General features: G+C 35.0%; 3 protein-coding genes across 6 annotated transcripts; 2 read left to right on the forward strand and 1 right to left on the reverse strand.

Annotated features, from left to right (window-relative positions):
- Positions 1–154: 154 nt before the first annotated feature.
- On the forward strand, positions 155–3,046 carry LOC120632103 (RAB6A-GEF complex partner protein 2). 2 transcript variants are annotated; one of them, XM_039901892.1, is made up of 6 exons: positions 155–406; positions 476–681; positions 1,039–1,319; positions 1,763–1,915; positions 2,492–2,678; positions 2,799–3,046. In XM_039901892.1, exons 1-6 carry the CDS (start codon positions 285–287, stop codon positions 3,005–3,007), a joined length of 1,158 nt encoding a protein of 385 aa, XP_039757826.1. In that variant the 5' UTR covers positions 155–284; the 3' UTR covers positions 3,008–3,046. The 2 variants fall into 2 exon arrangements, with proteins under 2 accessions (XP_039757826.1, XP_039757827.1); XM_039901893.1 differs by having other exon boundaries at positions 1,039–1,133.
- An 11-nt stretch (positions 3,047–3,057) lies between these two features.
- Positions 3,058–4,742, reverse strand: LOC120632104 (RRP15-like protein). 3 transcript variants are annotated; one of them, XM_039901897.1, is made up of 4 exons: positions 4,562–4,742; positions 4,078–4,424; positions 3,480–3,793; positions 3,058–3,152 (listed from the first exon to the last, which is right to left on the reverse strand). In XM_039901897.1, the coding sequence occupies exons 1-4, from the start codon at positions 4,605–4,607 to the stop codon at positions 3,092–3,094; spliced, it is 768 nt and encodes a 255-aa protein (XP_039757831.1). In that variant the 5' UTR covers positions 4,608–4,742; the 3' UTR covers positions 3,058–3,091. The 3 variants fall into 3 exon arrangements, with proteins under 3 accessions (XP_039757831.1, XP_039757830.1, XP_039757829.1); XM_039901896.1 differs by having other exon boundaries at positions 4,078–4,430; XM_039901895.1 differs by having other exon boundaries at positions 4,078–4,484; positions 4,562–4,741.
- A 284-nt stretch (positions 4,743–5,026) lies between these two features.
- On the forward strand, positions 5,027–25,060 carry LOC120632020 (DDB1- and CUL4-associated factor 5). The gene is made up of 13 exons (XM_039901768.1): positions 5,027–5,272; positions 6,472–6,629; positions 7,500–7,659; positions 9,475–9,604; positions 10,982–11,268; positions 12,043–12,161; positions 13,296–13,421; positions 15,508–15,709; positions 17,799–17,904; positions 19,371–19,593; positions 20,619–20,715; positions 22,430–22,525; positions 23,183–25,060. The coding sequence occupies exons 1-13, from the start codon at positions 5,083–5,085 to the stop codon at positions 23,833–23,835; spliced, it is 2,547 nt and encodes an 848-aa protein (XP_039757702.1). The 5' UTR covers positions 5,027–5,082; the 3' UTR covers positions 23,836–25,060.
- The last annotated feature ends 1,853 nt before the right edge of the window (positions 25,061–26,913 follow it).

The following is a 26,913-nucleotide window of genomic DNA, read 5'->3' on the forward strand; positions in this document are numbered from 1 at the left end:
AATCTGTAATTCACAAACTGTCCTGGTAGGTATGTGTAACAAATACGAAATTGACAAGACAAAATCTCATCAAAATTTGGTTGTCAAATTTTTACTGGTCTGTGGTTAATATATCTAAATATAGACTCAACTCTCAGTCAAAGTTTATATTTTTTATGATTGTCTACAAATTAAACTTTAGTAATGTTTTTTAAATATGAAATTGTCTTATTCCTATTGTGTTGAACTGTTTTAGAACAATTAAGGTTTTTACCACAGTAACGCTGTTTTATTTAAAACAAAACATGATTGAGTTATCAGCTAAATTAACAACTGGCTCAGTTTACTTAGCTGGGGAGGCTTTGGAATGTGGTATTACTTTTTACCACACACCTCAGCCAGAGCATAGAAATTCTCAAAGCCACAGGTAATTTTTGTTTATTTTTTCCACTTTCTATAACACAAGAGTTTAAATATTTTTTCTGGTTTGTTTTAGTGATATCTTGGAAAATTTGGCCTGGGCTTCAGCACAAATACATTGCTTTTACTCAACATCAAAAAGCACTGGTGAAAAAACTTCTGTGTTTGAAAAGACTACAGCTTTAGAGGTGACATCATGTGATATTGGAGATGTTGTTTTTCACACAAAACCTAAAATATTATTTTGTGATCTAACTATACCTCTTGGAGAAACAAAAACATGTAAGTCCTTTTTGAGTACCATTGGCACAGCAATTCTTATTTTTTTATTTTGTTTGGTCTGGGCTGGTACTGAGATTGAGATTGCCCATTGGCAATTGTAAGATTAAACTGCACCTAATATCTATTACAGTGGGGCATTCCGGACATGTCAGTTAGTCATATATAACAAACAGTAGAGATGACATGTAACAGTGCATTATTGATTGGTTAAAATAATAATGTATGAGATCTAAGTTACTATTATCTATTAATATTAGCTCATGAAGCGTAGACATTATTATCTAGTCCCAATTCTGAGGCCCTATATGCCAGAAACTCATACTTACTTGTTCATTGTAACAAAGCTCTTCTTTTCAGTCTGGTATAGGGAATCTCTTCCCATAGAAGCACCACCTTCATACAGGGGCACTGCTGTTAAATACTCCTATAAGATAACAATTGCTACACAAAAGGTAGGTTCTCATATTAAAATGGTACGAATACCATTTAGAGTCCTCCCTATCAGTCCTATAATGAACATGCAAGACTTAGCTGCATTATGTGGAAATGAAACAACTGAAGATCTTCAGCCAACTAATCCATTTTCAGAGGAAAGGAAGGTTGAGACACCATTGACAATGGCTTTGCAAGTATTACAGGTGAATAAATTCTTGTAATTTTTGCTGTTGTATAATTTAAAATTTAATGAGACAGTTAAGTTAATTTCTTTTCTTATGACTCATGAAAACATTGATATACAATGATATCTACTGTGGATAACCTTTTTTTGTATCTTTTACCATAATAAATATATCAATAATTTGCATGCAAAAAAAAGGTAGGTTTTTAAGACTTCTGTAGGGTTACTGAGAGAAAACGTGATTGAGTGTTTATAGAGGAAATGGTATATCATCTGTTAATCTGTAAAGATTCATTGATGTTTACTAGCAGGATTATGGCCATTGCATTCATAATCCTGCCATAGATAAACTTGAAACTGCACTTATTTTAAATTTATCTTTATATAAACAGTCAATATAGTTAAGTTAAGAAAATAAAGTTAATAAATATTAACTCATAAAGTGGTATATTTCTTATTTAGAATCTCACAGCAAGAAGAAGTCCAAACTCATATATGATAACAAATGCAAGAGGCAAAGTAGGCAGATTCTGCTTGTTCAAATCAGCATACAAACTGGGTGAAGATATTGTTGGCACCTTTGATTTTTCAGTTGGTACTGTCACTTGTATGCAAGTAAGTCAATATTTGAAATAAACAAAAAAGACTATCTCATCTGTGATATTAAATATAATATTGGATGTATGATGATGATGGATTATTAGAACTTCCCAAAATATTGAAGGTTCTTATTTTTTATCTAGGCACACCAATTGGGTATTGAGATTTTTATTTAGCCATCAAACAGGGTCCAATTAAAATTTAATTTACTTGCTGAAATAGTTGTGATTGTGAACTAATGTTCAAATTGTTATAGGTTGGGCAAACAACCAATATACAACTTCTTGAAAAACTTCTTTTAAAACCACCAAAACATATTTTATTTGTACACATTTTTCATAGGGTAGCAATAACAATATATAACAAATGATCCACTTTTTTTTATTTAGTCTGCTTGTAGAAGAACTGAATAGATAGCAGTCATAATATAGTTGTGATGGAAAACTACAAGAGCTACAGCAAGTGCATAGATAGCATCAATAGTTCTTTTCCAGATATATAATTTATTGTTATTCAATTCCTAAGTTGATTCATTGATAAATTGCATGTAGGATGAAATGGGTTATCAATACAACTTCTATGCTTTTTCAGGTTTCAGTGTCTCTGCAACCTGAAGAGGTAACTAAAACGAAAACACCAATGAAGGTATCAAACAAAGAGAACAGCAGCAGATCCATGACAGTGGCCAGATATCATGAAGTTACTCTAGGAATTACACATTCACAACTCATTTTGCCAATACCATTGCACATAACACCTGCTTTTGAGGGTGACGAAGGTATATATTTGGATTTTTATTAATTGGGTAAAGCAAGGTCTCCAAATTTAAATAAACCCATTTGTACTTTCACATTATTATTTTGAATCTAATGTTTTTTTTTTAAATTGCTATTTCCAGTGTCACTGAGTTGGCGACTTCACTTTGAGTTTGTGACAAGCAATGAGAGGTTACAGCCAGGTCCAGATGACAAGGATTGGAATGCCCCTCTCAGTGTTCCCATAGAAACTATGGTGTGGAACTTACCTGTCAAGATATACTCTACATTACCCAAACAGATTAGCCAACAGACACTGGGAAATGATGCATATACTTTGTACATAAAATAGTAAATATCATTGTAAAATTGTGAAAATTACTTTTAAATTAATATTAAACATTTAAGCATTCCTAATAAATAATTTATTGAATATTTATTCATCTACTGATTCTTTATCCCAGTCTTTCATTTTTGCGCCCATCATGAAATCATCTCTGCAAAAGAAATATTTTTTACTGTAACTTCTACAAATGACTTAAAGTACTATATATATATATATAGGTTAATTTTGTCATGTTTTTAACTTTTATAACAATATCACTTTGTCTTTGCAATCTGTAACTTGTTGAACTTATCACTATTTACTATGTAAAGAAAACATACTTTTTTATTCAGGATCAATTCTGGCAAGTGGTCTAACGTTTCTCTAAAATTCTATCAAATGTATAAAATGATAAGAAAGAGCTAATTTTACTTCATATGTTCAAAGTCAATAAGAAAGTCTATTCAATACATGACAGCAATTGTAAATAAAAACACACCTTAATGCATTCCATCTAGGTTTTTCAGACTCCGACTTAACTTCATCTTTCAATGTTTTTGTTTGTTCTTCAACTATCACTGACTTTGACTGGCCCATCAGGGTATCCAAAAAAGCTCTTTTATCAAATTTCTTTAATACCTTTTCCTTCTTCCCCTCTGGTATATCTTTAATCTCTTTTTCAATGGTCTTCTGCTGATTTCTTACAGCATTGAATAGTTGAACTACACCTTTAGTTGCAATTTTTGTTAGAATTCTTTCTCTATCCTTTTCAAGAATATTGGGTTTTATTCTTATTTTAGATTTCTCAACTCTCTACAAAGAACATTAACAGATTAAATTCCCATCATTATTAAAAGTAAAAATAAATTAAAAAATAAGTGTCCCCAAATATAACTTACGTTCCTGCAAAGCAAAAGGGAATCATTTTTAGCATCTTCTTGATAGGTGCTTTAACATAGAACTAATAACTGCTTACATCCAGGAGAAAACACTAAACTTATGCAACTTATCAAAAAAATAGAGGTGCTGCTTGTAGACTCTAAAATATGCAAAATGTATCAAAGCTAATGTTTTATTTAAAATAAACGGTTATTTACCTTTTTCTTTGCAGGAGGTTCAGACACAGATGTCTCTTTCTTAACTTCAGTTTTTAAATCTGTAGCTTTGTCACCAACCACTTCAAATGTGGGTTTCTCTTCATTTTCTTTCTTTATTGTGTCAGCTAATTTTTTGGCTCGAGACAGAACTAATGTCTTTTTATTTTTAGGTTTGCTGGAACCAAGGATTTTAGATACTGAATCTGCCCATCCTGCATTTCTTATTATGACGTCATCGTCGTCGTCGTCGTTATTATCATCATCATTATCACTTTCCTTATTACTTTCATTTTCATCATCATCTTCACTTGATTCACTTTTAGGTTCTGTTTTGTCATCCCCTTCGTCTGAAACTTCCGATTCGTTGAAAACTTCAGATTCTTCACTAGACGAATCTGAGTTTGATACTAAAATGTACATTAAATTAAATAATTATTTACTGTTTTAAAATTTATTCTAATAAAATAACACTATAGATTCGTACCTGATACTTTAAGCAACGGTTTACTCATTTCTTCTGCTACAACCATTATAACAAACAATAATAACTCTGCAAGTTTTTTCTTTCAAAATTGAATACACAAAATAGGTAGGTTTCGCTGTTCCGCAATCCGCACGTGTATTTTAAATTTTGTTGTGACAATTTTACAAATGACTATTGACTGATGTCAAAACGGTGAAGGTGGGTTTTTTTTTGTAATACTATTAATTTCATTTTACGTTTAGTAACAACATTTTCAAAGAGATAATTTGTATTCATTCAGTACTGTATTTTATGAAATCTAGTGTTTAAACTGATCTATTGTTATCTAAAAGTCGTTAACGATAAATATAAGATATTTAGAAATGATTACAAAGAAAAAATATTTTTGAAACATCACTCAATCCAAATTCTATTTTTTTTAAAGAATGGAACGTAAGTTGTTATTAAAAATAAAATACAGCTGATTGTCAGCGTAAAGTGTTTCGTTCTTTTCATTGTAAAATGGTGGTTTAGCTTTAAATATGGCGAATTTATCGAATCCACTACCTTATATTACGAAGAGGGAATGTGGACTTTTGTATGATTTGAGAGCCGAGATATTTAATAAACGGCTTTTTGCGGCTAAAAACTTGTATCGGCGTGATTTGGTTTGCCATTTTGGATGCGTCAATGCCATCGAGTTTTCGGCAAATGGCGAATTACTTGTATCAGGTAAAATAAATAAGAATTAGTAACATTTTATCGTATCTACTACAAGCGCATAGTTTCAAATTAGCTATATCGATAATAGATTGACTGCGAGAACTTGTATTCTTTTTTATCATTATCAATATTGATAACAACAGAGTGTGATGAAAACACTGTAGCTATTTATATTAAAATAGCTTTAAAGTAAAATCGTTGTTTGATCGAAATTGGACAGTATGTATAAGTAATTAAGTTGAAATTTGCAATGCATCTGAATGGTTTTGTGTGGAACTCACATAATTTTAAACCTTACTAATATGCCAAGATATGTAAAGAATTAATTTAAACAAACCAAATTAGGGTTATTAAAATTCTGGAATGAAAAATAACTTAAATTTGGTCTTGTTGGCTTAATTTCCGTACAAATTAAAATAATTAAACAGTAATGACTATTTTATCACATTACACCATAAGCACTCCTACAACTTAGATATTATTGTATAAATACAAAAAAATAAATTAAAAAGCTAATTTATGCTAAGTGAAGCCCCTATAAGTTGGTGAGGTTTATATTCATCCAAATAAAGTTGATACACATTTCCTTACTTCCTTGCTTTTTTCTACTTTTTGTTTATCCCAACCATGTTTAAAACTAAAAATGGTTCACATTCAATTTCTTTCTATTATTTACAAGAATTTTATTAATGACTACTGCTTTTATATTAAACTAGACAACAGTAATGGTCAAAAATGTGAATTGTAAGACAAGTAAATTACTTTGAATATTAGGGAATTTAAATGTGTTATAGAATTAAAATGGATAATTCCTCACTTAAAGTAAACCTGTAACTGTAATGTTTCCTGATAAAGAAAGGTTATTGATGTATGCCCCTAGGCACATATCTCTTATTAAACATTCCTTCTCCAATTTGACTCAAGCATAGTAAGAACATTCCTATTTTGGACCCTCATCACCAGACAATAGCAATACCAATTTTACTAAGAATTTATTTTTATTATTTAAACATATTCCACTAAACTAAAATAACATTTTACAAAGTACTACACCTGTTTCTTTAATATAAGATATTCATTGTTGATTGAGGTTGGGCTCATTCTGATTCATCTTGACAATAACTCTAATTTTAGTGTTAATTTTTTAATTGTTTTTTTTAGCAATTAATAAAAAGGTTATAAGAAAAAAATGTTCTGTTTTATTTAAGGAGGAGATGATAGGCGGGTTATGGTATGGCAGTTTGGACAAGCTATCCTGGACAAGGGCAAACCTGAACCAATGAAAGCCCTACATGCATCCAACATATTCTGTTTGGGTATAACTCCGGATGGTAATAAGATTTATTCTGGTGGAAATGATGATATTGTAAGTTACAATTTTTCCCTGTTTATAAAATAAGTTTGCTATGTTATAAGCAAGTGTGTAGAGTCCACCATCCGGAATGGGCCAGCTTGGTGGACAATGACCTTAGAACCCTTGTAATTGTGGGAGAAGACCTGTGCCCTGTAGTTGCAGGGTTGGTAATGGGTTGATATGATGATGTTATAAGAAAGGTGTAATGAATGATCAACATTAATGATGATGTCTAGTTTGGGTTGCCTAACCCTTGGCGGTTTGTATCAAAAATGTAGGTAAGAAATATTATATGCCATTAGATTTAATGTCTGTGTCAATCAATTACAGTCTTGCTATTCTGTATTGTTAGATTCCCAGTTTATGGTGAACGCTTAGAACATTAAAATGGTATGTGGTAAATAAATAATAACAATAGGGTTGTGGTAAAGTAGAAATGTTAAGGGACGGAGCCCCTGAATTTGGGTGTATCCGTTTCACCGTCTAAAGTTAATACGCATTGGTTTTTAGGTATTTTCCCCATTTTCCCCTTAATGAAGGGGAGAGGGAAAATGACCCCTAATCCTTTCAAGGGAGTGCCCAAATCCTTGGAACGCTTAGGGCACCCTCTGCCGGGTGGAGACCCAGTGGATATTGCTGTTGACGATTACACTATTATATGATTTGCATTCTCGCAATAGTGGAGTCGGTTTTGAGTAACAGAACAAGCAAAATTGACCTAATGTTACTCGTTTCACAGTCGCAAATTCTTTAATCCTGTTTTGAGGTTTAAAACTAGGTGCAGAAATTCCATTATACTCAGACGATACAGAGTATCGAGGGAGCGTACAAATATACACCTAATTACAGATGAAGAAACAGTATTTTTTGTGGTTTATCCAGGTTATTGTGCACCACGTAGAAAGCACAAGACCTCTGGAGGTGCTTCAACATCAACGCGCAGTATGTAGTCTCAGCATCGACCCGTTCAACGACCGCGTGGTCGCAACAGCTGGCAATGATGGGAGACTATTGCTGTTTGATACACGACAGTCTGTGCATGGTTAGTTTCGGATCAAGCTAATAATGTTAATAAAGGTCGTTATCATCGCCATAGGATTAAAGTATGAAATTTCTTTACTTACCCTCATTATCGATTTAGTTTTTGACTTCACGATAGAGATCTGGGGATACAAATTCTACAAACTGTGAAATTATTTTGTACTGTCTCCTGAGAAGATTTTTTTTTATTTTGTAGGAAATCGTAAATTTAATATGTTACCACTGTGGGAAATAGTCGGATGATGGATGACGTAGGTAGGTGGTTTCTAACTGCAGCTCGTGCAGTGTGAGGTCTTGCGTTATCACGGAGCAATAATGGAGTTCGAACTTTGGCACAGTAAACGTCTGCGGTTATTTGCTGTTATTGTCAAGGTCAATGATTTCTTTATATGCGTTAATTAGGTACATAAAAAAACATGTACATAGTAGTGCGATGATGAGGATTAATTTATTCCTAAACTTTAAAATGAGGCTTTATTATATAAATGATAAATGAGGGTTTCAAATGTGACTTGGTCTAAAAAGCAGCCCACAACTTACTCGGGTGTTATTTTAGTTATCACCATCTCAATTTGTCACTTGGAACTAAAGAAGCAACCGGATTAGAGCAATAATTCACAACCAAACTTTTTTATCGTTCACATAATCCTTCAAACTATAATGGGACTTTTCTATAAGCTTACTTTTATTACAAACTTTGAACTTTTCAAGAGACTCCTATTGCTTGATGCCTACTTTAAACCCTATTATTAATAAATTGTCCTTTACTTATTTTTATTAAAGTTTGACTAACAAGCAAATTATTTCCCCTTAACTATTAGTTTATTTTATTATTATTATTAGTACTCTTTATTTGTACTCCACGGCATGATAGGAAAATTAAAAAAAAAATCTCTGTTCAAATATAGATAGATAGGATACAAAAGGCGGCGCGCTCGCTAAGTAGCGATCTCTGCCAGGTAACCTTAAGATTAGGAAAACTAAAAAGAAAACAAAGATGATGGAGCGTACACTATTAAAACATACATACGAATAACTATATACTAATACATAAGACAATAATTAAAATAAATAAACTTATATGTACGTTAGCATAGCATATATATTTAAACATAAGTAAGAGTAAATAAATATTTAAATATAATATTTAAAAACGGCATTAACTGAAGATTTGGCGCTATTTTGTTGGGAAAAAGCACAAATGTACAGAAGCTATTTGTATTACAAAAAAAAAATGCATACGAATAATAGTTAATATAAATAAAACAGACACATCCCCACCTTATTTTGAAAAATTAAACATCCTAACTCTTCCCTTCATAAATCTGCAAAAGTGTGAAGAGAAAAGAGAACGGCGTTTTCCGAAAAAAACTAAAAATAAATTAAATATTCCCCCATTTCAAAATAAGCACTCTACAAGCAAAGTCCATACACAATGTCTATAAAAATATTCAACCATCTGGCAGATTTTATTAGGAACACAGAAAATGACAATGAATTTATTAAAATATCCCATAGAGCACTGCTTTTATTCTGTAAATGATTTTTGATATTCTTAGCATCTCCAATAAAATTGGTTTTTCTATTATACGATGTCTTACTTTTAAAATTCATAAAAATATTAAACGAAAAAAAAAATATGGCTGCGCCCAAACTGGGTGTACGTACTTTACATTATATTAATAGATTTATTTTAAATATTGTATTATAAAATATGTAACATTATGTATTTTGCTGAATAAATTGAAATTGAATTGAATTTAAATAATAATAGTCTTAACCCGGTTCGAATGTTAAAAAGTTCGTTATTCTCCAGAATCCCTAGTTATATCACGCAGCAGGAAAGCGTTCCACGGCGTGATGTTTCATCCGCAACAGACTGGCATAGTCGTGGCCGCAAACGCGAGAGATGGCGTTGGCCTTTGGGATCTACGCGTGCCGAAACAGTGAGTAACAATATAGAATGCAAATGAAGTTGTAAGAAGGTCTGAAGAAACTTATCTGGCATGTAAATAAAGTTCTAGAATATCTGAAGATACTTTGTTTCTTAATTTAAAACTGAGTCGAGAATCTATACCTTTTGCACGAGAATATGTATATAATTAATCTAGCAATTCCATGGAGTCGGAATGTGTGTCAAGTGTGTTAGAGACTACTCAAATACCTACCTAAAAACCCATTGTTACTGCTAAGGTGTATCTTAAAGATTTTAAACAATGATTTTCATGGTCAATCAACGTTAATCTTAAATATAGAGTAACGGGTACATACCACGATAATATTTTTGGATTTGTCGATATTTCGACCCGCGGGACCACGATCCAAGCAACTGGGTTGAAATATGGACAAATCCAAAAATATTATCGTGGTATGTATCCGTTGAACTATATTTAAGAAAAGGTGTATCTTGTTTATTTATTCGTTCGGCTCAACCTTTGCGCCAATCTTGATGCACAAAGGCATTTTTTATTTGATTCCATGCGAAATTTTTCCGTCGTTCTGTGTTTTTTGGAATTAAAGTTTGTCTGTGTTCTTTTGTTCCACAAGTTAGTCCTTGTCTCCAACCTCACCAAAGGGCTTACCCGTTAAGGGTGGATAGAAATTCAAATTCAAAATTCATTCATTTCAAGTAGGCCTAATAAAGCACTTTTGAAACGTCAAGTCTGTCTGTTTGTAGTGACTCTACCGCCGGTTCGGAAGGCAGATTCTACCGAGAAGAAGCCGGCAAGAAACTCAGCAGTTGCTCTTTTCCAATATCAACAATTTACATTTTACATTTTAACATTCGTTTTTCTATCTTGTTAGAGATAAAAGCGGAGCCGGGTGCTTCCAAGCAACCCTGTCATTAAGAAATTCATCAATTTTATAGTAACCTCGCTGTAATAAATGTATTTTGACATATTCTTTAAACTTATGCATTGGTAGGTCCAAAATCACCTTAGGAATCATATTATAAAAGCGTATACCCAATCCCACAAATGACTTCTGCACCTTTCGCAGACGATATGTTGTTGTTGACGATATGACGATAGTTGACACTAATTTATGACCATTTCTTGTAAGTCGATTGATAGAGCATGTACTCTTATGTTAAAAGATATAAGATGATTATGTATATGATTTTTGATATTCTTAGCATCTCCAATAAAATCGGTTTTCCTATTATACGATGTCTTACTTTTAAAATTCATAAAAATATTTAACGAAAAAACAAAATGGCTGCGCCCAAACTGGGTGTACGTACTTTACATTATATTATTAGATTAGGTCTTAGTTAAGGGGTAATAATTACCTAGTAACATAGTGTTTTTATCGTCCCATAGTCCGGTTCTTCGGTACGTGGGCAACAACGGATCCTGCCAAAACAGTATGAGTGTACGGTTCAACCAGACTGGAACACATGTACTCGCCTTGCGTCGTCGTCTACCTCCGGTGCTGTACTCGGTGCAGTCCGCGGAGCCGGTCGCGGAGTTCTACCACCAGGATTATTATAACTCCTGTACTATGAAGAGTTGCTGCTTCGCTGGTACCAGCGACCAGTTCGTGCTCTCCGGATCGGATGATTTCAATCTCTACATGTGGAAGATACCAGATAATGGAGGAGATTTTGGTAAGTTTTGGATATAAAAAGTCTGAGTGAATATGAGTTCTTCGATGATGCAAGAGGTAAACCGCTGAATCTCAACTCGGGAAACTTCGTGACAATCAAAAAAATTGGGGAAGTTTCGTCCAAAATCCCCCAGTGCTTGAAGACCGAAGTCTTCGAACAATGCGTGTTGCAAGTGATCGTTAACTATGGGCCAAATAAGAAGGCTCAAAGTTACTCAGCGGGTGATGGAGAGATCTAAGTTGGGAGTATCTCTACGTGTTTAAATCAGAAACAAAAAAATCTTGGGACAACTACAGTTACCGACTTAGCTCAGCGAGTCGCGAAGCTGAAGTGGCAATGGGCGAGGTACATAGCTCTCAGAACCGATGGACAAGTAGTTTCTGAGATCAACGCGTTCAAGTAAAAAAACCAATGAATAAACAAACTTTTCAGCCTTATATACGATTACTCCATTCCTCTATATTTTGTCCTCTAGAGAATATATATGGAGCCCTTTATCCTTTATTTATTTAAAATTATTCTTACTTTATGACCCCCGCCCTCCCCGTTGTTATTGTTGACAATATTCTGCGTATTTACAATAATTTTGCTGTTGTACGGGGGCGCGACGTCTTGAAGAACTGATATTGGGAAAAAAATATAGACAATATAATATTTACCGCTGGTAGCAGCCTATCGAAAGGTCTGAAATTTACACACGTAAGTACACGTTCGCGGAACGCGTATAGGACGCATTGTTTTTGATCGTGCCTTGATAATAATCTGTTGTTACAGATATGGTGGTGGAGCCGCCCCATATGGTGTTGTACGGTCATCGATCTATCGTAAATCAAGTGCGGTTCAATCCCAATTACTGCTTGATCGCTTCGTCTGGAGTGGAGAAAATTATAAAGGTATTAACATTTTTTACTATCACAAAAGAGTGATACGTTGGATTAGAGGATATACGTTGGATTTTCTCCCGGTCATCGACGTGCTCTACATGCGCTGTACGAGGGAGGCACTGGAGCCTCCTAAATATGTGCCGAGGATGGCCATCGAGGGGGTTTTATTGTGTAAAAATCCCAAATACCCCGATCTTCTCTGGGGTCAGGTAACTTTGAATTATATATATTTTTTAAATTCAATCCTCCTGTTAACAAAAAAAAATGGGTAGCATTTATCAGTGCAGTCACTAGCCTGAAAAACTCCTGGGCTTTTTTTAATACTGTTTTTGCATTACATACTTCAAAGTAGGTTTTACAGGACCAGGTTCTGCAGTGGTTTAAGATTCACACTTTTGACTTGTTCGAAAATTTATCACACGCGGGAGAGTGTAAGGCAAGTTTATATAAGTCTGCGACAAGTTGACATGAGAATGGTTTACTGTTTCAATCTTGAGGCTTCGGCTGTGGTTAGTTACCATGTTATCGACGCAAACGTGTCGCTAGGCGATTTAGCGTTCCGGCACGATTTCGCGTAGAAACCGATTAGGCGTAGGTATGGGTTTATTATAACTGCCATATCCCGAACGGGTTAGCCCGTTACTTTATTTACTGCATCATCACTTATCATCAAGTGAGATTGCAGTCAAGAGCTAACTTGTAATGAAATTTAAATGAAAAGTTCTTATACTACTACATTTTATTTAAGTCACGCTTATGTTATTGTTACCATAACTCTTTAAGGTATTTTTTGTTGATATTACCAAATCCACGAAGCCCGGAAAACAAACATTTTAGTGCAGTGTAGTCGAAAATTGAGATCTTATCTATATTGTTTGACGGCCGAGTGGTGCAGTGGGTAGCGACCCTGCTTTCCGAGTCCAAGGCCGTGGGTTCGATTCCCACAACTGGAAAATGGTTTTTGTGGTGAACATGAACGTTTTTCAGTGTCTGCGTGTTTATATGTATATTATAAGTATTTATGTATATTATGCATAAAATTATTCATCCATTATCTTAGTACCCATAACACAAGCGACGCTTACTTTGGGGACTAGATGGCGATGTGTGTATTGTCGTATTTATTTATTTATTGTTTTTAAGGTGTGGTCAGCATTGGAGTATCCGCAAATGCGCGGAACACTGCTAGAAGAGGCACAAGGTTCAGACAACCCTCGCGAGATATACAGCCACGAAGATTATGTATCACTCGTCCACCACAGTGGTCAGGTTAGTAAGTATAATGATCAAAACTGTTCCGTTGCTCACTACGCGCATGTTCTTATCTTTGATTTCTATTAAAATACCCGATTTCCCTTCCATACCTTACCTTACCTTATCTTATAATAATAATATTAATAGCCTTTATTGAACAATCTTACAAAAATAAAATATGAAATCTATCCTAATCTAAACTTACTTAATAATAAACTTAAATATTAAATAGTCTAATTGACACCGGTTTTAAGATTGTCTTGCGTTTCCGCAAAGGCCTCCCCTAGAGCTTGCCACACTTTCCTGTTATAGGTCTTCCTCTTCCAGGTAACACCAGCCATCTTTCTAATTTCATCCTCCCATCTAACACTCTGCCTTCCTTTCTTTCTTTTATTTTGACCTTACCTTACCATACCTTAAAGGTAAAAAAAGGTGGTAGAAATGGTAAATTTGGGCATAACGATGTTAATACCCTGTGGTGACGGCATATCGGAATACGCACCACACCACCTTCTTCTTCCAACGCTGTCATACGAGGCGACTAAGGAAATATAACCGAGAACGGGCAGAAGCGTCCTTCGTGCTACTACGACTATCTAGTGCGATCATCTATCCGTCTGACCAGCGATGTGATTTATGGTCAGAGGCCTCGAATCATGTGAATGCTTAAAGTCGGCTCCATATGTACCATTTGCCCGACCCGATCATCCTGTCGTCGCACCGTATCAAGATTCATATCTTCCGGTGCAGTGAGTCTATTTTGTATCTTGCTGGATATCAAAGTGCTGTCTGACAACATTAGTATTCTTCTCCTAGAGTCCTTCTTAATTAGGGTGAGGACAAAACAACAGAACCACTTTCTCATCTATAATAATCATCAACTATTATCTTTCTCTAAGACCAGACTCGAAGATGAAGTTAAAAGACGAGTTAACATAACTTGGAATAAATTCTGGAGCAATAAAGAAACTTTAAAGTCAAAAATCCCTTTAAAGCTAAAGAAAAAAATAATGGACTCTTGTTTATTACCCTGTCTTACGTATGGCTGCCAAACATGGATTTATAATAATAAAACTAAAAATAGAATACAAGTATGTATGAGAGCGATGGAAAGGAGTTTGCTGAATATAAAACGAATACACAGAATAAGAAATACAGAAATAAGAAAAACAACAAAAATAATAGATGCTTTAGAACATTCTCAAAAACTAAAATAGAAATGGGCGGGCATATTGCACGTATGGACAAGGAAAAATGGACAAATAGAGTAACTACCTGGCAAGGTCCAATAAACAAAAGGAAAAGAGGTAGACCGAAGGAAAGATGGGTTGACTAAATAATAAGAAAAACCGGTGAATATTGGTTAACTAAAGCAAAGGACAGACAGTCGTGGGGAAAAATGGAGGAGGCCTTCACCCGTATAGGGGTCCATAGTGAAACTTGATTTTATTATTTATTACTAAGAATTTAATATATATATAGATATCATTTTTTATGCATGCACATATTATAATTGATAAAAATATATTATGGAAATAAAAAGGCTATAATAATAATAATAATCATCATCATCAACATATCAACCGATAGACGTCCACTGCTGGACATAGGTCTTTTGTAGGGAGTTCCAAATTCCTTGAATCCTTGAAATTTCGCTTGAATCCAGCGGCTACCTGCGAATCGCCGTATGTCGTCCGTCCACCTCGTCGGGGTCGAACAACGTTGCGTTTACCAGTGCGGGGCTTCCATTTCATAACCTTGGGAACCCAACGTCCATCTCTCCACTTCAGCTTCGCGACTCGTTGAGCTACGTCGGTAACTCTGGTTCTTCTACGGATCTCCACAGTTCTGATTTGATCGCGTAGAGATACTCCGAGCATAGCTCTCTCCATCGCTGAGTGACTCTGAGCATTCTTATGAGGCCCATAATTAGCGACCATGTTTCGGAGCCATAGGTGGTCTATGGTCTCTATGGTATCTATGGTCTTCAGGCACTAAGGGAGGGGCAAGGGGTGTTAAGAATCTCCGGCAGAGATTCTATAATAATATTGTGTAGTATATATTGCCGGAATATCATGTTCTTTTTGTTGTATGTCCCCAGTACCTTACACACAACTACGCAGAGCAGTCGACAAGTGAAGACCCTCGGATGATGGCGTTCTTCGACTCACTCGTGCAAAGGGAACTGGAGTGCCTTGCCGAAGAGACGGACTCGCTGGACGGATCGAGTTCCGGTTCAGGCCACGGCAACGTTTCCGACTCTAGCGATACTGTTGTGGACTTTTTGACTTTACCTATACGAGGTAAGATGGCTTGAAATTAGAACTTACCTAATAGCTATCGACACTCCGTCCGAAAGAATAAGGTTAGTCTTTTGAAACTATTTGCTGAGTGAAAGAATAACACACCAAAAAATAACTTTATAAAATAAAGAAAGAAAGAAAGAAAAATCGTCTTACGTAAAACGTTACATTTGTGTCATAAATTTGTTAAAGTATAAATAAAAAGGTGTGACAAAGGAGCTGGCTAAGTATAGCTGCATACTACAAAACGCAGCACTTGTTTTCGGTCAGCCCCATTATCTTCGTCACTGAAACCTCGCGACTAAACAATAACAAAATAATCATTAAAAAGGAATAACATAGAATATAATAAAAAGTATGAAACTAATAAACATGAAAAACTTAAATCTAAAATCAAATGTAAAATAAAATGTTATGTGATCTGTGTGCAGTGGCGTGCATAGAGGGTATGCACAGGGTATGCAGATAATACAAAATTAATAAAATCTCTAGTACGAGTTATAAATACTCAAGGGTAGGCTTTTCAATACTCTTAAAATGCCTATACTTAAGTTTTTTATAACTCGTACTGCAGATTTTCTTCATTTTATATCATCTGCATACCCTGTGCATACCCTCTATGCACGCCACTGTCTGTGTGTCCTTAGTATAAAGGAAAAACTATATAAAAGTACTAAAAGGTGTGAAAAGTAATAATTTGTTATTTAATTTGTAAAAGGCGTTGGTGCGAATCGGGACATTCTATTTCTCATTTGTACACTAACGAAAATACTATCAAAACTTTAACGTAATGTTAAATTAATTTATTTTAAAACTATATTATTTATGTTTTAATCAATAATCAGAAAAAGATATATAAATAAAAAAAAAGTAACTTAACTTCATCATATAAACCCATGCCCACAACAGGGCACGGGTCTCCGACAATGAGAAGGGTTCGGGCCATAGTCCACAACGTCAGCCCAGTGCGGATTGGTAGACTCCACACGTCTTTGAGAACATTACAGACAACTCTCGGGCATGTAGGTTTCCTCACGATGTTTTCCTTCACCGTTTTTACTTTCACACCTTTTTTTTTATTTAGTTCGCAAAACTGACAATCAACTGCTTACTCTAATATAAACTATAGGACTGTTTGGCATGTGTATACAATTGTGCCTTCTCGAACATAGCATGCAAATCCGATGGGTACATAAAGCTGCTGCAAAGAGCTAAAAAAAATAAATTAAAATAATATAAAAAAAATAATATAAATTACTAAGAAAAGGGAAACAAAAAAAAGACAAAAATATTGTAGAAATAAAATAACTTAAGCAATAACCTTTTTCTTAACTTAAGCTTAACACTAGGCAATGTTAACCTTCAAATAAACATCGCTTGTATTAAACAAGTGATGTTGTTTAATTGCTTAAACGCATATAACTTAGAAAAGTTAGTGGTTCGTGCAGTAGGGTGCTAGTATGCGCAAAACGAGAGAATTGTATCTACTCCGTTACTCTTATTTTGTCTATGGAGATTGACGAGATAATTGTTAGACATAACAAGGGATTCGGACTCTGCCCCCCGAAAGTGAAGCCAATATCCCAATCTAAACTAAACTAGCTAAACTAGGCTGTCACCGCTTCATTTGAACTTATTTGTATTTTATTGATATCTGTCAATGTCACGATTGTCTGTTTTCGCATGTAACTGTGATAATCTAAATCCCCACTAATTTCCCTACTTTACTCAGTATGGAAACGCGCATAATATTGTTATAATAGTTACGTAAATAAATATTTACATGCCAAAATTCCAGTGCATCAATAAAATTATGGTTTTTAAAGTCAATTTACTTTGCTGCGGCAGTAAGTAATAAAATATTCTTAAAAAGTTCTACAAATGAACATTATCATTATGCCGATTTCGTCAATGAAGTTTTAACAAACGCCCTGGCGCAGCGGTGAGCGCTCTGATTTTAAATGGAAGGTCCCGGGTTGCATCCCCTGCTAGGCATCGAATCTTGATCTCCCGCTTAAAACCACAGCGCTCACCGCCGCTCCAGGAAGGATGCTGATATGCCGAAGCGAAAATCCTTTATTATTTCTAGCATCGTCGAACGGCAGTCGTAGTCAGCGATGCCCAAACAGACTGGCGCGTCTAGTGTCACCGCGATACCCAAAGAATATGAGATCACAGAAACGTGGCTCTCTTAGGTAATTAAAGTCTCAGGGCATTATTAATAAAAGTGGCATACCGACGGAATAGTTATGCAGTGTTTTGTCACGCTCTGACATTTTAAAGAGTCCGTCGTTATGCCACGTTTAGTTGTAAGCCACTCTAAATAAATATTCATAATAACATTCTAAAAATATGTATTGCTTATGCCCCTACGCCTAAATACTGAAAAGCTTCATTGAACACTTATAATGTACAAGCAAACCCTCGCGACTTCGTCCGCGTATGAGTCGATCGAGAAGCTATAATAGATGTGATGCTAACATCATAATCATCGTGGCATGTACCTACTATTATTTTACATGATATACTCAGTTAGTAAGTTGTCATTATTTTAGTTGATACTTACATACATCCATACATACATCCACCCTCACAAACTTTCGCATTTATAATATTAAGTAGTATGGTACGTAAGAGTTATGTCCTTTATCTCCGACAATATTTATCAGATCTTCATTAAAATTAGACAGTACATGCTTGATAGTAAACACTTTCAAATAAAAAAAGAATTATTAAAATCAGTTGAAATTTAACGGAGCTATGAAGTAAAATTGATAAAAAATTTCATCCCATTTCCCGGAGGAAACTTATTGTTTAATGGGATAAGAAGTATCCTATATGTTGACCCGGTATATCAGCGTGATGCCCGGACAGACAGACGGGCAAAAATTAAATAAAAATCTGCTTTGGACTCAGTGTCGATTGTAAAGCATCCCCCGGTCAACATTTTCAAAATATATTTAATGTACAGAAATCTTCCAGTTACAGTTTTATTACAAGTACAGATTTTGGTATTTATGTAAATATATCAACACTCTTGGCACTATCCCGTTCTCTTGCTGTAAGTCCTATCTACAAAGGTTCATTGTAAGAGATTGCTTGCAGCAATAAGGCCGCCTTTGCATGTCTACATTGTTTGCTGTATACTTCTTACTGTCTCTTTTCCCTTATGTTATACGTGCAATGAAGAATTTCTTCTCCTTCGATAATATACTGCCAAGTTGTGGTATGAAGTGTCATAAATAATAGAGATTTTAACTAGTAACAATGTTGGGATTATGGAAACATTTTGGACACGTTTGTGTTGATGTAAAATCATGTATTTATAATAAAGTCAATATCCTATTACATGCTAACACAGTTTCTTAGTTTTATTAAATCAGGCCACTTTTTAATGATTGCTTCCACGCCAGCCGAGAACTATTCCGATTGATCCATTACATAGGTTTGCATTCGCCATAATCTATTGTGAGAATGTTGAGAATGGATTAGAGATCGGAGTAATGTGTATGACATTTTTATCGCGTTGGTATTTCATAAGAAGTTTTCTCGCAAGCTTTGTATAACACTGAGATGGCTAATATCTAATCATTATTCCGCATTCCCCACATGCAGGTTCACCGCCTCATTACTGTGGTAAACTTCCGTTCATTTCCCACAGACGTAACAAACAGTCCCGTGCGTGCGTAAGCAAATCTAATAAATGTTCACCCGGGACGAGCGCTAAGGGTAAAAGGACGCCATTGCGACGTGCTAGAGGGCCCCGCAGACCAGCTTCCAGGACGATATGTCTACCCAATACTAGATCCAGGGTTTCGGCACCGTCTAGCGAAAGGACGGACTCGGATGAACCAGCGCATTGCTTGTATAGAAATTCTGGAAGGGTAAGTCTGAGGTCACTGTATCTTTAGACGAGTTTGACTATCGTAAAGCATTCTTTAAGTTATTTATGATTATTATTAAATCTATATATATAAAATAGTTATGTTGGTTTGTGTACGCTTCAAAAACTCAAAAAGTTCTGCACCGATCGACCTGAAATTTTAGCATGATATATAATCCGCATCAAGGATTGTTTTTATCAATTTTTTGCATCAGTCACATATCCGCAACCGCGAAACTACGGTATTTTTTAACGATCGATGTACCAGTGACCGCGCCATCTGCCTAAAGCGAGAAAAACACTATTCTTTGTTTGGTTTCTCATTTCTCAACCGTTCCATAAAAATGTGCCACAGCGAAGCGTGGTAGGGTACACCAATTTGACTATAAAATTATTTTAAAAACTAGCGTTTTATATTATTCTATGCAAAACGTTTAATTTGATAACATGAGAGGCGTGGATAAAAAATATAAGCGGTCCAATATAATCCGCCATATTTTATTTGGTCACTGCATTGCAAGTTATAATTTAATTTTATAAATTAACAAAAATTAAAATGTATTGGACCATACCCAACAGAATAGTGTGGGAAAAAGTAAGAAATATTGTAATAAAAAAGGCCTGTGGCTCGCGTCTGTTCTCCACAAGAAATGTATTGTTGGTCACTGAATATGAGACATCATCATCCTCACATTACCGACACACTACAGGTCACGGGTCTCCACACACTAAGGGGTTAAACCCTTAGTCCACCTCGCTGGCCCAGTTGATGGACTCCACACACCTTTGAGAAAATTATGTAGAACACTCAGGCATGCAGGTTTCCTCACTCAGTTTTCCTTCACAGTTGAAGCTAGTGTAATTTTTTAAAACGCCCCTAAACTTAAAAAAGTTGGAGGTGCGTGCGTGGGATTTGAACTCTGGCCCACGAAAATGAAGTCGAGCTCTTGCCCACTGGGCTATCACCGCTTCCGTTCCGTTTATAACATTAGTTATAGTAATTTAATGCAGTTCTATTAATTTCAGATTATAAGACCACTTAGGAGAAGAATGAACATCACAAGAAGCACTAAGAGGAAAAGTAAAACTAGTTATAGAAAATTTATGAATCTAAGGAGTAACGGTTTGTTTTTTCTATTAACCTTTGAAACAAAAAAAAATACTGATGTCGATGATTTATTTTATACTAAAAAGAAAATACGTTTTTGTATAAATCAAGCTTTAACAAAACTAGCTTTAAACCAGTGGAGTGCATAAAGGGTATGCACAAGGTATGCAGATGATAAAAAATGAAGAAAATCTCCAGTACGAGTTATAAAAAACTTAAGGATTAGATTGTAAGAGTTATGAAAAGCCTACCCTTAAGTATTTCTAACTCGTACTAGAGATTTACTTCATTTTATATCATCTGCATACCTTGTGCATACCCACTATGCACGCCACCGCTTTCAACTTCTACTAGATCGGTATTTTGCACCGTACCGCTTACCTGCCAATGCCCGGGCAACCCGAATTTCATAATGGTCCATCTTTCTTACCTGTTTTGGGAGCATGCGCTGACAACGTTTCAGCTTTTATAAAATAACGAAGGTCTGGGGTTCGCGGGCTCTTGCTCTATAACTTTGAAAGTTGTAACAATGGGTAACCCAGTACCCGGATTAACTGAATGCGTCCGCACAAACCTTTCGAGTGTACTAGCGATGTTATATAGTGTGATTTCTTAAATAATTCATATTTATGCGATATCAGCAATCAACAAACTTGAGATAATAGTAATTATAGCAAACCAACCAGAAAATAATATTATATATTCGTTTTTACTATATTTTTTAGTTAATTATTATATTTACTAGTCATATTATGTATTTGTTTAAATTAGTTTATTTATTAGTATGTAATTATTCGCATGAATGAATATTCTCATCTTACGAGACGGCTGACTGGCGCAGTGGGCAGCGATCCTGCTTTCTGATTCCAAGGCCGTGGGTTCGATTCCCACAACTGGAAAATGGTTGTGTGATGAACATAAATGTTTTTGAGTGTCTGGGTGTTTATTTGTATTTTATAAATATTTATGTATATCATATCTATAAATATAAAAGAGAAAGTGTGTGGGTATGTTCCGTATAGGCTCCGAAACGGCTGGACCGATTTCAATGAAACTTTCAGGGAATCTCCGGATTGACCTGGCGAGTAATCCTGTAAAGTTTGGGGACGATCGGAGCACTCCTATTTTTGAACTGTCAAATACAGCTTTTATTTACTATGATGATATTCTATTGTTGGGTGTACATGGGTGTAGATAATGATCGTCACCCGCTCGAGAAGAGAATAGTAGAGAATGAATACGGAGAGAAATAAATGATTTAATATATTATGAGACTTAAATTAAAAATATAATGATGTAAGTTTATTGTTTATTGTACATAAAATAAAACAAAATCTAGCCCGGCGAAGCGGGCTGGGTACGCTAGTTATGTATAAAAATATTCTTCAGACATCTTAGTACCCATATCACAAGCTACGCTTATTTTGGGGCTAGATGGCGATTCGTGTATTGTCATAGTATATTTATTTATTTATTTATTATTTCTTTTATCCAAATTCTAAAGTTGCCTGGTAGAAATAGTATAGTACTTCTTTTTCACTGTTTCTTTTTTTTGTTTCATATATATATTCTTGATGTGGTGTACAAATAAAATGTTATAATAATTAGAGCAGAATGGCGGGTCTATTCTCTTACTACTACGAACCTCATCTCCTTACCAAAACTTAGTAACCATTTTCTTCCATACGTTTCATAATGTTCAAAAAAATATAAATTGTGTTTGTTACAGGTAACACAATGGCACAAGACAGTAGTGATAATAATAATTTTACCAATTTTGACAATAATTTCGAAGACAATTTAGCTTTACCTAGCACAAGTACAGGTAAAATTTTCATTAGGGGTTAAATTTTGAATGGCCCAAATCCTTTTTTGACTTGTTTAATTGAAGCAAATATTTTTAAAAACAATTTTTAAAAGGGCATTGAACTAACAGCTATAATAATTGTCATTACATATTTTAGCTGCTATTCAATAAACACACTATTAAAAGGTAGCCGTAAATAAAATTTTATGGGGTATTATCGTAATAATTGACTGTTAGCTGGGTTCAATACTTTGAGAGGGATGGCTGACATTTTTAATCTAATAGAAAGTGGGAAATCATTTGTGTGCAAAGTGGTGCAACACATTGCAGGGTATGCAAGGAAAACATCCCACAGTGCCGCATCGTGTCGAGTCGCGTGAACTGAGTTTCTTACCAGGGTATGCATACAGCAAGGAAATTGCATAAAACGGCAAAAACCACCTTTTACAAGAGTTATATATAAATTTTAGGGTAGGCAGTGCTTTTGTGCATGTATCAAGTGCACGCCACTGATCGTGTCCATAAACTTGAGGCGTTGGTGTTATGCCTCATGTGCCACTTTGGACCGAAACATAGCATTGCTGCTTGACGGTAGTACTTCCCCCGAACGAGCTGTAACAAAAGCTCTACTTCTCTCAATTTCCGGGACCCAATATTAAATAAAATTTATTTTAGGTTACCGTGGCCAAAGCAATTCATCATTATTCCGGATAGCAGAAGTCGATTCTGACGACGACCAATCCGTAGGCAGTCGGCCTATATCGCCCAGAACACAAAACAGCAACCAAAGCATTCCTAATAACCTTATTGGCATTGTGCCGACACCCATCAATGGTTCAAGGGATTCTATAGGCGATTCTTTAACAGTTGAACCCCTAGATTCTGAAAGCAACCGTTCAACACCTCCGCCGGAAAATCGGTTACGGAATATGAGAAGAGTGAGAAGGAGTGGAAGGCTTAATATCCAAAGATCAGATTCCAGCGAATCTCCACCACCAAAGGATGTATCCGATAGAATTAATGCAGTCACATTGGATAGACTTTCTCCTAACGTTGGCTACAATAGGACAGTAGCAAGACTGATGAACGAAACTAATGAAAGTGAACTAGAAAGCAGTTGTAGTACAGAGGGAAGTTTATGGCAGACTCCAAATACATTAGGAACCCCCGACAGTGGAGTTGGAACGGTCGCCGGGAGCTCCACGAGAAATCCACAGCCCATAGATGATGTGTCCGACGATCCAGAGTATCAGGCTTTTAAGTTCAGGCAACGCGTGAAAAAGGCTCGACGAAATTACAGAAATCACATAGATTCGGACTCCAACTGAACTAACAATACAAATATATATGTGGACTGTTGTATTGAATTTTCTCTCTCGCTCGCTCGAGTCTCGTTGCCCAAAGTTTATTGGAAACTTGGGTAAAGGACAGTGCTTATGCACAAGTCATAACTTGGGAAGAGACAGTCGAGGTCACTTGCATTTAAAGTGTCTCTGTTTTGAGCAAAATTGATGTTTACTATTTATTGTGATTATTTATTGATAACACATATGAGATAATATTCTCAGCGACTCATTAAAAAGTCTGGCATTATGCAGTGTTTTGCCAAACTTCAACTAAAGTACTTTCAAATGACCCACCCATAAAGCAAAATATTTATTGAAATATAAAAAAAGATATTGAAAAAGAACAATAAACGTAATATTTATCTTATCATTGTGGAAACTGAGAAGGCTCAAAAAGTCTAATAATTGTTTATCCGAAAGAAGTGAAATTTCGTTTGTTTGAATACACTTGTGTTGTACTATGGTAAATTAAATGCAAGAACTGGTTCATATAGAGTCAAATTGGCTTAAGCCCCAGGTCAAATCAAGAAATTAAGGAAGAGTCGAGAGTGACATGATTAGCTAGTTTCAGTGTTTACAATTTTCTTTTCCTCCGTTTTGAAGACCGGCCGATGGCCGTTGAGGTTTCAAGGTGCTCGAATGGTGAATCAGAACTACACTGTCCCCCAAGGAGGTGGGCAGACGTCATCAGTGGACTTTGGAACTCCCTATATAAGACCTATTGCTGGCAGTGGTATAAATTGGTTTTATGACAGTAGTGGCTTAAGAACTTTTACTGATTAAATAAGCAGCAAGAATTCAACATTACTTATACTTCTCTCTGGTTTCTAGAAATGACTAAAACTTCTTTAGAAAATTGCTGTGGAAATCTGACTTTTGATGTATATTATGTACCTTTTATAACTATTTTCTATACTCAAACTCATTGCTTAATGATCATTTACTAACCGTACTCATCAGTTTACGTTACTCCTCAAAGTCCTCTCTGAAAAACCTTTGTGAAATCGGCGACTAATATATACCTCTCAATATAATAATGAACTTATTATATTGAGAGGTCAAAAGTTGCTTTTGTGTAGAATATTGAATTATATAATTATGTGATCTATTATAAAGTTAATTAATTATTAGTTTGTAAGATACAAGGATGTTATCTGAGCGGTTTTTAGCATATAATCATGCTGATAAATAAATGAATAAACACATACACTGATTTTTTATTTAACTTAGACTAAGACACTTCTGGAAATTCTCCCAGTAGTTCAGAAGCTTTTAAATCATATTATTTATACAATACAGGGTTTCTTCTAACTCGACGTATTCCTTGCTCCTTGGTTCCTCGCATGATAGGCGAGCTAAAATGCAACCAATTCTGCGTCTATCCGACATCCCAACCATCCTATAGTTGCAGCTTCTTTTTATTTAACCTTAGCGCCACTCTTACCAAGAGGAGACAATCCGAGGCTCGCCAACAAGCCCGTGTTACGCTAATGAAATCATTAGGGTGAATCAGCTAAACACAATCTGAATAAAAAAAAATGTGTGCGTGTACTAGTGTACACACGTAAAAAGTGAAACTTCTTAAAGACCTTATTTTTCGAAAAATGATCTACTGCAACTTTACAGAAACTGGTTAAATAAAGTTAAATTAGATAAAGTTTAACAAAAGGCTTTTATTATCATGGACATGAATACAAATAATACAATTATGTCATTTTACTTTATTACTACTAAGATTATTACAGCTTTAATTTAATTGTAATATTGTCTATCGTCAAATATTGTTTACATTCCATAAAAACTCCAGCAATTTTAGTGCCGGATCTTGTTGTTAATGTTTGAGGACTTTTTTTTTTAATAATATATAAAATTCAAATAATCTTTCAAAAATTCAACTAGCTTCAAAGATTTTTCTGGTGCAGATCGTATTTTTATCATTATTGCAACCGAGTAAAGAGGCACGGAGAGGCAGGAGGAAGAAAAAAATTAATACTATCGTCCAACTTCTGATTTGCAGATATATAAAGTGCAACAATCGAAATATTCATCCTATTTTCCATTTGGCATTGAGCCATACATAAGTCAGGAGAAAGAACAGAAAAATCTATCGATGAAGTTACAATGTTAACAACATCATTGAGCAACAACAAGACTGATAGGAGTAAAGATAACTCTGACAAAGTAAACCGTGTTATGTCGCATGTGTCGCACTGGTTTACAGTTAACAACTTACTTTTAAATGCAAAAAAAACAAAGTGTGTCGAATTTATCTTACCAAATGTAAAGAAAATTGATAAAAATATAATGATAAATGGTGAATCACTAAAAATAGAGACTTCCACAGTTTTTCTGGGCGTGACCTTGGATAATAAGCTACAGTGGGGTGCCCATATAGATTCACTAGCGGGTAAACTAAGCTCGGCTGCCTACGCAGTCAGAAAAATTAGACAGATTACTGACGTTGAAATAGCTAGGCTAGTTTATTTTGCGTACTTTCATAGTGTTATGTCCTATGGAATCTTGTTATGGGGTAAAGCAGCTGATATCGAAACTATATTTATATTGCAGAAAAGAGCTGTACGGTCAATATATAAACTTAAATCACGCGAATCCCTCCGTGAGAAGTTTAAAGAAATAGGCATACTTAATGTAGCTTCACAATATATTTATAACAATACAGTATTTGTAAGACAACATATTAGTCTTTATAAACAAAAAGTGGACATAAACAGTCGACTTACAAGAAATGGTCATAAATTAGTGTCATCTGCATATCGTCTGCGTAAGGTACAGGGATCATTTGTGGGATTGAGTACCTATACGCTTTTATAATATGATTCCTAAGGTGATTTTGGACCTGCCAATGCACAAGTTTAAAGAATTTGTGTAAGAATTTGTTAAAACACATTTATTACAGCGAGGTTACTATACAATTGATGAATTTTTTAATGACAAGGTTGCTTGGAAGCATCCGGCTCCGCTTTCAGCTCTCACAAGATAGAAAAATGAATGTTAAAATGCAAAATGTAAATTGTTGATGTTGGAAAAGAGCAACTGCTG

This window comes from Pararge aegeria, chromosome 19 (genome assembly GCF_905163445.1).
Source record: "Pararge aegeria chromosome 19, ilParAegt1.1, whole genome shotgun sequence".
NCBI classification, from domain to species: Eukaryota; Metazoa; Arthropoda; class Insecta; order Lepidoptera; family Nymphalidae; genus Pararge; species Pararge aegeria.

Coding starts and splice junctions, on each gene's coding strand:
- LOC120632103 (XM_039901892.1), top strand. CDS start 285: ATGATTGAGTTATCAGCTAAATTAACAACTGGCTCAGTTTACTTAGCT. Junction 682..1,038: donor TCTTGGAGAAACAAAAACAT/GTAAGTCCTTTT, acceptor TCTTCTTTTCAG/TCTGGTATAGGGAATCTCTT. Junction 1,916..2,491: donor GTACTGTCACTTGTATGCAA/GTAAGTCAATAT, acceptor ATGCTTTTTCAG/GTTTCAGTGTCTCTGCAACC.
- LOC120632104 (XM_039901895.1), bottom strand. CDS start 4,607: ATGGTTGTAGCAGAAGAAATGAGTAAACCGTTGCTTAAAGTATCAG. Junction 4,485..4,561: donor ACCGTTGCTTAAAGTATCAG/GTACGAATCTAT, acceptor TGTACATTTTAG/TATCAAACTCAGATTCGTCT. Junction 3,794..4,077: donor AACCTCCTGCAAAGAAAAAG/GTAAATAACCGT, acceptor TGTTCTTTGTAG/AGAGTTGAGAAATCTAAAAT.
- LOC120632020 (XM_039901768.1), top strand. CDS start 5,083: ATGGCGAATTTATCGAATCCACTACCTTATATTACGAAGAGGGAATGT. Junction 12,162..13,295: donor GAGTGGAGAAAATTATAAAG/GTATTAACATTT, acceptor ATTGTTTTTAAG/GTGTGGTCAGCATTGGAGTA. Junction 19,594..20,618: donor TGTATAGAAATTCTGGAAGG/GTAAGTCTGAGG, acceptor TATTAATTTCAG/ATTATAAGACCACTTAGGAG.